Consider the following 11,088-nt stretch of genomic DNA (forward strand, 5'->3'; position numbering starts at 1 on the left):
GGCTGAGCTTCAGGTGTTGGCAAGTTTTTTGTGGGAGCTTGGAATTTAAGTGCTTCTCCATTAGAGAGATGCATGTTCTTATACCACTCCAGTATCATGCTGTGTGTGTTTCAAAGAGATGGGGATGTTTAACAAGCTCATTGATGTACCTGTTGCAGTCTGAAGAGTATTTAACCAATTTTTAATGATAGTATGTTTCAGTAGTTGAAAGTACTTTGGATGAGGTAATAATTTGACCTTTTTATACCAGTTGTGAAGCATCGAACACTGGAGTTACAGGGACACTTAAATATTTTTTTTTTTGCATATTTGCTAATACAATTTAAAGGCATCTTCCTGATTCATAGGAAATACTCCTCTGTGGTGTATTTCCACCTGAGCTTTTCAAGCAGCTGTGTGTTTTAGCATGGAGTATTCCAAATTGTTAGCTGGATCTGTGTTTTAAAGTATCCATTTCTGGTTTGTTTGTTCATTGAAGTGTGGGATTTTCACTTGGGTTTGTTTTTTTTTTTTGTTTTCATACCAGACTTGCTGGTGTTGAGACTTGGACTGTGAGGTATCAGGGAGGTCATGTCAGCATTGCAAGAATATAAAGTATTGAACTCGGTATTTGGAAATTGAAAATGAAGCATTCTTCAGCTTTGCACACACCTAATTATGTTCTCAGATAATGGACTGGCTGAGTCTTTTTGCTTCTGCAACAGTTGTATTTGAAACAATTCCCTTTTATTCTTGGCTGTGGCTTCTTATAATCTATGGTAGGGAGTAAAGTGGTGAGGGTGCACTCAGGAGGAGAGGAAAAACAAGGCAACAGGACTTCTTCCTGGAAAGCTGTTGGATATGATACAACTCTGCTGCTGAACTGAAGGTGATTTTCTTTGTGTAACCTTCCAATTGCACAAGAGAAGTATGGTGCCATGGATTAATCCTTCCCCATGGCTTTGGTGGAACACAACATCTAGTAAGAACTTGACTAGAAAAACTGTGTTAGAGAGCAAAGCATTTGCAATGCTGTAAGAGTGCAGATCTGTTCGTAAGACTTTAATAGCTGCAGTAAGGTAGTGGGGCAACAGAGAATTTCTGGGAGAGAAACTCCTGTCAACCTGCCGTGTGTGCTGAGCTGTAGTGAGGGGCTGCTGTGCAGGACCCAGTCCTGTGATCTGTGCCTTCAGGGGCAGCTGGGCAAATGCTGTCTTCTCCAGGGAGCTACAGGATCAACAAGGAGAGAAGCAGGATGACACTGATGGGAACACTGTTGGCCATTGTGATCAGAGCTTGGCCAAGGAGAACTTGGGGGGGAGAGGTCTGCTCAATCCTAAGTAGCCACCAGCAGGGGTGCTCGCTGGCTCTTGGGGACTAAAATGGGTCAAGAAGCAGCCCTTTAATCTTTGCCTCGTGAAGAATAGGAAGCACATGGATGGGTCTAGAAAGTATCTAAGTAGCGTGTTTTATGTAAGGTAGGATAATGAAACACCTGCTTCTGTGAGAGAGGTATGGGTTGAGGGAGGAGGAGTTAAGATGAGTGAGATGAGTGTTATTTTTAACATCTTAGCCAGCACTTGTGGATTGACTTAGGAAGCAAAGGTCACAAGTTCAGCAGCAGTTGTCCCTTCAGCACAGCTCCTAATTAAACAACTTTAACATCATAAAATCACAGTGAACTCAGAAGTCCCACAGTTTCTGCATGCTGTGTGTGTGGTAAAACACAAGCATCAGACCTAAGTAAATCTCAGCCTTCAAATCTTTAGAAGTATTTTTCTAAAATATGTATATATATATATATATATATTTGAGTTCATCAGCAAGCCAAGGGCTGCTGAAATGTGTTTGGCAGTAGTCCCTGCTGCCTCCAAAGGCAGCTGAACAAACAGCCCACAGCTCACACAGGAAGAGAGGCCAGTTGGGTGGGAGGGCAGGAGGGGACAGCAGGGTAGATCTGATGGCCCAGCAAGAGAGAAGCACACTGCCACCTCTGTGTTTACATAGCCGCCAGGAACTGTGCTTGGGGATTGGCTGATCCTGTGGTTGGGGTGGCAGGGAAAGACCTTTCTAGTTTTCTGGCATACATTAAATGACCAAAATTACTTTAATGAAACTTTACTTAAAGCTTTGTGTGTGTGAGAGTGTTAAAGAGAAACTCAGCGGAGGAATTCGACCTGTAGGGCTCATGGAAAAAAAGAACAATCAGGTTGTTTTTCTTGATGGGGGAATAAAAACCCAGCAGACATTTCTTTAATGGTGATTGTTGTTCTCAGGGATGGCTTTTCTGGAATAAGATTATTATGGTGTTTTAGTAACATGGCATCTCTTTGCTCTTTTTACAGCATCCTTTTGCTTTTGGTGACTCTGCTGCTTTATCAAACCCTTTCCCTGTGTTTAACTTGCAGTAAGCTTGGATGCTTTGGGAGATTGACCACAGGGACTCTGCTGGCTGCACATGAGGGAAGTGTGCACAAGACCAAATTGTTTTTGAGTAGTGGAGTTTATTGAGGCCACATCTGCAGCCTGCATGATATTACAATCACTGTTAACAGAAGTATGAGGCACGGAATAACTGCTGTCGTATTTTAGCTGTGCAGTGTGAAGTGCTATTATTAGGACAGCATTAGGAGCTCGAAATTCAGATACAGGCAGTGGAGGGAGAGAAGCATCTTAAAAGGACCTGTTTAGAGAACTAGGAGGAGGCTGTGCCCTTAAGCATTCGCTGTAGCTCCTGAATGGCAGTAAAATACTGTGGCAAGGAGGTCCAGTGGGTGTTCATGGTGTGATAGCCTCATGGTGAGCGGGGGTGCTTCTCCTTCTCCAAATTACCGCTTTTCAGATTCCACAATCGTCTTCCTTCAGCATCTAACATGACCTTTTTTCAGTGTCGTTAAGCTCTGTGCCTTGCAGCAATATTGAGTAAATGTAAATCCACCAAGTGCTGGTGCAGGATTCAGAAGTGATGCTGCACAGCCCTGCCTTGCCCCGTGGAGTGTGCAGGGGAGGACGGATGGATGTGTAGTTTACACAGTGAGCGTGCTGACAGACAGTGGCAGCAGCAGATTGATGACAAAAATGTTACTTGTCCATTGAGAGCTTCTGTTTAACGTTGCCACGTTAAGCCACGGAAATTTCCCTTTCAATCCATAGAAATAGGTTGAAGTAAACTGTGACTGACTGTAAACGAGGTTTCCCTGCTTTGGAAAAGATCATGTCAAGAATGACAACTCACGTGAGATCATTTGTGGGGTCAAATACTAATTTTACTTCTGTGCATTAGTGATCTGAAAAGCAATTTAATGTTGCTGGTGCTATCGCACGGTTTTGTAGCCACCCTCTAGCAGGTGACTCAGATACAACGCCTTTCCACTCATCTGTCTCTAGACCATTGCTTTGTTTCTTCTCTTTCCCTGCAAACTGTCAGAAACATTTCTCCAGTTACTTCAAGTCTCAAATGTTTTTCATTCAATACCTCATGTGCAAGAAATGTTTTTCCTAGTTTTGATGCTTTCCTTCTTTATCTTTTCTATCAGGAGAAGCCCTTTGCATCTGACACGGCTAGGAAGAAAGAGAGAGACTTGGTAGCCAAAGAAACTGGGAAGTGTCGGGATTCTATTCAGAAACTGTGCAATAGTGTCCTTCTGCTTAGCAGGATCTTAGATTACGTTCAGGAAGACGTGGACGCCATAAAGAACGAGTGGCAGATGTGGCAGCACGAGAACAGACAGCTTGCAGAAGCTCTGCAGAAAGAGCAAAGGTGAGTGTGGTCAGGCAAAATTTGATTTATCTCTTGAGGCAGATTTCTCATTGTAGGAGAGTGGAAAGTTTTGCTCACTTGTCAAGGCAGGTTTGTCATCAATTGTTTTTGTGGTTTGGGGAATTTTTTTTCAGTCTGAATTGGTTTTGGAAGTCTCAAGGTCTTTCCAGCTCAATTTTACATGATATACATGACATCAGAGATGCAAATGTTTATGTGAGGGGAGAGGGCTTGATGTTTTGTTTTCTTCTTCTCACAAATATATAAGGAGCAGTGAGGGAAGAGCTTAGCAAACAACCTAGATTTTGAGTCAGGCCTAGCAGTGGATTTGTGAATCACAACCTCCTCTCTTTGGGCCATTGGATTCAGCATGTCCTAGTGTTGTTAACAACAGTTGCTGTTGTCTGTGCAAGGTTAAAAAACAGCATTGGAAATCCAGGAAAGTGAAGGGTGTGTTCATAATAAAAACAAGGAAGTCGTGCCTAGAAACAGTTTCTTTGGCCTTGCTTATCTCACCAATGGGTCTTTATGCTCCTTGAAAGCAGAGCTTCTCTTCCAGTTGTATGTCCTCTGATCTTAAACATGAGCTAGATATTCATCTTCTTGGATTCACCATCAGCCTAGATAGATTTGCTGCTCCTGGAATCCTTATGCTTCATTCATACAGAAGCAAGTCTGTGTGGTATTCTTAGTTAAGCCCTATCTAGGTAGGTAGCAATGTGTTAAATGTTGGAAATTTACTGCTGCTGGCTTAGTCCCCTGGCTGGGGTGGGAATTAGGGCTTTAGTTCACATATGAAGTGTAATGATGTTAATTCCTTGCACTTACATAGCACCTTCTGTCCCAAAACCTTGATGGGCTTTAAAACTCTGGTTGGCCTCAGAGTGCACCACCCCTACAAAGAGAAAGGAAATGGTGTTTGACTTTATTTTTGCAGTTGGAGAAACTGAGGCACTGACTCACTCGCACCACACCTAGTGACAGGGAGCAGGTCTCAGGCCTTTCTCCAGGCGTGTGCTTACTTAGCAGATCCGCTTTGGCATTGTCAAACAAGTCATTTGTGCTTCAGCCGGTTTCCCAACGCGGTGACTCTACCTTCTTTGCTGGATGCGTATGTCTCCCATGTGCCCAGGCAAAGTGTGCTGAGGACAAGACAGTCTCCTTGACATCTGTGCAGAAGGAGAGAGGGAGTGGGAAGAAGGAGCTGCCTGTTTGATTTTGTTTGCAGATTTATGTCAAACCCGGTTTTACAATGGCCAGCTGTTTCGTGCAAGACTGCAGGCAGGATGGAATCCCCTCTGCAGAGCCACGTCATGTCCTGTCATGAGTTAAGACTGCCACAGCGTATCCCAGCACTCCACAAAGCTTGATATGAGACCCTAATCAGATCAGTGGAGCGCTAAGTCATGTCTAGTCCTTCGGGAAAGAATTGCAGAGCATCAGGCATGAAGGCAATGATGCTTCCCGTATGTACTGGAATTGGGACTCATGTCTTTGCTTTCTTTGCTTCTGTGAAAGACAATTGAAGGATCCCATTTGGGAAATGTTAGTGCAATTTCTAGTGATGTTTTTGTGGTTTATGCTAATGTGGTAGAGAGGAGGGGAAAACAAAATGATTTCGTGATGCAGACTTTACCTAATGAGTCCTCGAAGTGACTGGGTAATTCAGAATGACAGCAGGCTAGTTTAGTCTGTCATTTCCCTGACTGTTCAGCGTTCCTGAAGATCAGCAAAGCATTTTACAGAAAGGGATGCATTTGTTTTAAAGCCAAACAGCCCCATTCACTTAAGATGCATCCATGTGCTTGTGGTTTATTAGCTTTCCTATTAGCGTGAGGTTGCCTACCCTTGTCAGCAGCCAGTGATGATGTACCTTGTCTCTCCTTAGACATCTACCTGCGGGAGCTTGGTGCTGCTGGCTTGCTGGTTTATTGTAGGAAATAGCTGGTAGCAGTCCAGCAATCTCCACGGCAGTTGGATTTGTCCCTCTCTGACACATGGTTCTCTCATTTAAGCTCTTGTATTGACTCCCCTAGGGATGACTGTTACCATGGGTATTGTGGTAGGGCCTCAGGACCCCCATAAAAGATGGGTGTCCTTAAAATCATCAAATGGTTCGGGTTGGAAGGGACCTTAAAGCCCATCCAGTTACAGCCCCCTCCGCCATGGGCAGGGACACCTGTCACTGGATCAGGTTGCTCAGAGCCCCATCCAACCTGGCCTTGAACACCTCCAGGGATGGGGCTTCCATGACTTCCTTGTTGTGTTGTGTTCGGCCCCACAGAGTCGTGTACTGCATTATCCCTGAGCCAGCTGGTTGTAGCTTTTAAAGCTAGATTAGCCAAGAACTGACTGTTTACTGTTGAATTCTTTTGTCCATGTTGTTAGCTTAGCTTTTCATAGAATCATAGAATGGTTTAGGTTGGAAGGGACCTTAAAGATCATCCAGTTCCAACCCCCTGCCATGGGCAGGGACACCTCCCACTGGATCAGGGTGATCAAAGCCTCATCCAGCCTGGCTTTGAACACCTCCAGGGATGGGGCAGCCACAGCTTCTCTGGGCAACCCGGGCCAGTGCCTCCCTACCCTCACTGAAAAACATTTCTGCCTACTATCTCATCTCAATCTCCTCTCTTTAAGCTTAAAACCATTCCCCCTCAGCCTATCCCTGCAATCCCCGATGAAGAGCCTCCCCAGCTTTCCTGTAGCCCCTTTCAGTACTGCTCTGAGGTCTCCTCAAAGCCTTCTCTTCTCTAAGGTGAACAACCCCACCTCTGCCAGCCTTTTGTGCTTCTTATTCTAAACTTTCTTTCCAGATGGGTGGGAACAACTTGAAATTCTTTGCAAACTTTCAGATATTGAATGTACTTTCTTGGAGACTTAAGTAAGCCGGAGCAGCATAATGTTTCCAATAACATTAGGCTATTTGTGTCTCTTTCAGCATCACAGACAGTGTTCTAGAACCATTAAAAGCTGAACTGGCTGAATTGGAACAGACGATTAAAGACCAGCAAGACATGATTCGTGCTGTAAAAGCTAATATTTTACAGAAAGACGAAAAAATCCGGACGATGATTCTTAGTATAAACCAGTCTTCAAGAAGGTGAAGAAGAGGGGGAAAAAAAAAGCTTTGGAACTGACTGACATACTTACCAAATCAAAACATAACGGCCGAGAAAACTAAGATACACCTTGTGTTGATATTGAAGTGTTGAGGGGTCAGAAGCCTAAAAATTGTATAAAATCCCATTACTGTGTTCATGTTAGATGTTGATATTATTCAGGATAAAATTATATTTGTTTGAATGCTCAAGTTGCAGAGCTGTTAAAATAATTTGTTTGTTTAAACGTGAACTGTTGTTTACTCACTTACGAGGTCTTTGCAGCCCTCTTTCCCTCCCTGGCCTATTGAGCACAATTTCTGAGCCCCTTCTCTCTCCATCTCCTTCCTCTTATTTCCACTGAGGTTATTTTTGACTGCACTGTTAGGAAATACTGGTATTATATTCTTCTGCCCCCTTAAGAAAAATGTTCCAGACTCCTGCAGGCCAGAAGGTTCCTGATTCCTGTTCATTATTTACAAGTATAATTATCTACAATACAATGCCAAAGATGAAGAAGTAAAGCCTCTTGTAACTTACAGTTCTTTGCATCATTACAGAGATGATGTCATGCTTTCAGAGCTATCAGGAATCTTATTAGGAGCAACTGAAAATGCAATACGAGCATCCCCACGTAAGGGAGCAGAGGTATTTTATCTGCACAGGTGTTAATTCCATTTTTATTGCGTATGTTCATTTGGAAAGGATTAATTTAAGTACCTGTTTCCTCCCAAATGCAAGTTCCTGTAACTTTCTGCACATGAATAATTCCACTGATTTTTTCAGTTAACTGCAGATGCCTGTACTGTTTCCTCATGACCTCTGGAGTGAACTGCACGTTGGAGTCCAGCTTTACTTATTGCTAAACCTGCAAAGCCTATTAGCGTAGACACAACTGTATGACACTGCACCGAGCACAGAAGGCTTTAGTCCCCTGCAAGGCTGTTCTCTCAAGATTTCTACAATGTGGGAGCACATCTCCTCCTCCCATGTTGTTTGGATGGTGTATTACATGCTAATGTCCTTCTTCCCCCTTCTTTGATTGGCAAATGTGTTTCATTTTTTCTTCTTAGTTTATTTTTCTGGTATCTGGACCTTGAAAATCTCTACGAAGTGGATCATCACCAGTAGTGTGAGTACTGAGTGTGCTGGATATGGGCATTTTGAAGGGCTTTGCTGCATGGAGTTTGGTGGGGGTGGAGAGGAAGTAGGGAACTTGTGAATGAATAGAAGAAATATTCTGATTTGTTCTTAACAGCACATGATGCTATGCTTGTTGCTTTTCAATTGTCACTTCATTTTTTAATTTCCATATCTGAACTCAAAGGGTGAAGCAATATTCTGGGTAGGGTCCAGAGAGGCAGGACTCCTTCAGTGACCCAGCCCTGTGTTGCAGCTGTCTTCTACCATGCGTTGCCTTTCCATCAGCACTGGAGTCTGTCCACTGAATCCTGGGTCTTGTCACATGAAGGAAAAGGGGTTCAGGATGTCCTGCATCCACAGACACGGCCAGCGTGGTGCTGCTGGAGCACAGGGCTGGCGGAAAAGTAATAGGAGACTAGGAGTAGGGTGTTTCAGGTGTTCTCTGGGCACATGAAGGCATTTCAGCTCTGCCCTGGCTTAAACAGGATTTATATCGTGATTTTTCTTTTCCCTCAGCTGCACCATTTAATGAAGTTGCCTTCACTAGACCCTCTCTCCTCATCTCCCCTCTGCTGATGGGCGCTACGTGCTCTTTGCATGGTGACATGACCCATGCCTTCATCTGTCCTTGCATTAGAAGAGACTGTCCCCTGAGTCAAGGTGGAAAGCCTCATCAGGCTCATGTAAACCTGGTGCTTGAAGGCACTGATTTGGTGTTGGGAGACCATACAAGTGACTTCTTGCATCTTTACACACATATTTTCTTATACTTTCTGCATCAAATACCACTTTAAGGAAGAATTAGTTACTATTAGGGTTTAATAACATGCCTAATGTCTCTTGCGGTCTTAGCTGGCTGTCTTGTCTAGGTTTGCTTTGTTTGCCAGCATGATGGAACAAAGCTAGTGCTGTGCCTTGGAGCTGAGCCTTGGTTTAATTTTTTAAAAGCAGGTTGAGGATGCAGTGCTGAAAAAGCAAATAAACAGCTGTGCCTCACGAAGGTGGAAGGAGCCTCTCTGAAAATGGATCAAGAAGAGTGTCTGTGTGTGCACGTCTGCCTGTGTCTCCCTGGCACGGGATGCCTTGCCCTGCGCCTTGAGCTTGTGTTTCAGCTTGTGGGTGGTTTGTCAGGAAGGGAAACTTTGCTAGCACGGTGGTTTGGGGTTTAAAACCCATATATTGTCAGGCCCCTCTGGCTCTAATGGAGCCTGGCAGTTCTGGGAAGTAGGACTTGTATTTCGCGACGTGCCTGACATTCCTCTCTTGCACAGGTTGGGAGGTGGCTGCCAGCTCCTCTGGGTTAGGGCTGGGGAATAGTTCTCAGTTGGAAAGGTGGAACTGCTGGCAGCATCCTGAAGTGCAGTGGCTGGCTAGGGAGGGACACCAGAGGAGCAATGGGACCTCCCCACACCAGGAGGTCTCAGCTCCAGGGGCAGAGAAGGCTAGAAGAGGATGGTGGTGTCAGCTCAGAGGTCACCATCAGTGAGCAGTCTGGTTCTTGGAGAGAGTTCCCTGTGCTGGGAACAGAAGAGGCTTAGTTCTGTGTTCAAAGGTGCAGGGGAAAGGAAGGCTTAAGGGTTAAAGTGCATGAAGTGGGACTAAGATGGAGTTCAGGTATCAGCAGGTCTAACTGTGGTTGTGAGGGACCTCCTTTCACCTGGGACCTCAGCCCTCAGTTCCTGAGGCACCACTGCTGGGTCTCCCAATTCCAAATGTGCTGGCCAGGTAGGCTGCTTCTAGATTCAGCCTTTTCTTGAGCATTCTTTAGTTCACCTCATTCAAAACCAGGATGCCCTAGAAAAGCCCATTTCTCTGTATTGTCTGCAAGAGTGATCTTGGGCAGGAAGGCTCAGGTAAGGCCAACGACTTTGCCAGTGTCTGATGGTGTGAGATTTGTCTCACTAACCCACGAGTTACGAGTCTTTCAGTCTGGGACCTTGCACAAGATCAGGGGTCCCTTCTCATCTCATGGAGGCTCTATCTGCCAGGGTTCCTCAGCCATCACTGAGGTAGATTCTTCTCTAATTCAACCAGCTCACTCAAGGGTACAGCTCGTTTTTGGTTTGGTCCTAATGGGATTTGGTCCTGCTTGGAGGCACGTGCACGTGAAATTAACAGTTTGCAAATGAGCAGCTCTCACCAAAGCTGGTACTTGGGTGTTTATGTTTCAGCCTTGGGGTTAAATGCTGTGTTGTTTGTCTCTTCCTGAACTGTGGCTTCAGGCTGCCGACTGACCTGGGAAGACAGCGCTATCGCCGTTCACATTGCACTATCCTCACCAGCTTGGGCAGAAGGAACACCGGCTTCATCATTTTTACCTTGAAATTTGTGATCACCTGTGTGCAACCCAGGACTCCGAGCTCCAACACAACCACGATGCACCTGTCCCCAAATCAGATGTGGGTTTCTCCGCTTTGTTGAGCCGGTGCCTGACATTGCTATAGCTCCTTCTAATCTGGCTCAGTGATCCTGGGTTGCTCTGGTGCTGGGGATCTGAAAAGCAGATGGAAACTCCTTCTGCTCTCTAAGCCAGGAGAATTTAGAGGTACACGTTGCTTCCTTTGTGGCACACCCTTGCTTTCAGCTGACTCCTTGCTGCAATTTGCTGTATTGGATTTCTTCCTTTGTGAAACCAGAATGATTCAGAGGCCTCAGAGATGGTCTCTTGCCTATTGGGTTACTTCCCATGAGCACATCTTGGAATGTAAAGGGGAAAATGCCAATTACTTTAAAATGCTTTAGAATTGCAAAGCTCTAGCTGTATTTCTGTGTCGGCAGAGAAAAGCCTGGCATTTGTAAGCCAGCCAGCCCCCTACATGGTTTAGAGGATGCAGCCCATTGAGAGCTAATTGCAACTGGGCTCCCAAACAGCTTTGCTTTAAACATTAAAAAGCCCCAGTGATTTTTTTTAATTCTTTCTTTTCCCCACAGAACCTTGGATCGATTCACTGAAGGGGCAAACAACGCAGGGTGAGGCTGCAGAGGGAAGGGCAGGACCGTGGCAGCGTAAAGCCCAGCAACTGCATGGCTGCTTGGGTGTTTCAAGGGCTCCTGGAAGTGCATCCTTCCCTGCCAGGAGAGTCCGAGGGGGTGGGCCAGCACTGG

General features: G+C 45.2%; 1 protein-coding gene across 3 annotated transcripts in view; it reads left to right on the forward strand.

Annotated features, from left to right (window-relative positions):
• The window catches only part of TRAF3IP1 (TRAF3 interacting protein 1), a 51,779-nt gene extending 42,238 nt beyond the window's left edge, over positions 1 to 9,541 (forward strand). For all 3 annotated transcript variants that reach the window (XM_069860671.1, XM_069860672.1, XM_069860673.1), the window contains 2 exons: positions 3,516 to 3,739; positions 6,681 to 9,541. In XM_069860671.1, coding sequence (XP_069716772.1) covers positions 3,516 to 3,739; positions 6,681 to 6,846 — 390 coding nt within the window. In that variant the 3' untranslated portion in view covers positions 6,847 to 9,541. The remainder of the gene's footprint in view (positions 1 to 3,515; positions 3,740 to 6,680) is intronic.
• Positions 9,542 to 11,088: the final 1,547 nt, after the last annotated feature.

The sequence above is a fragment of the Phaenicophaeus curvirostris genome, chromosome 7 (assembly GCF_032191515.1).
Source record: "Phaenicophaeus curvirostris isolate KB17595 chromosome 7, BPBGC_Pcur_1.0, whole genome shotgun sequence".
In the NCBI taxonomy this organism is placed as follows: domain Eukaryota; kingdom Metazoa; phylum Chordata; class Aves; order Cuculiformes; family Cuculidae; genus Phaenicophaeus; species Phaenicophaeus curvirostris.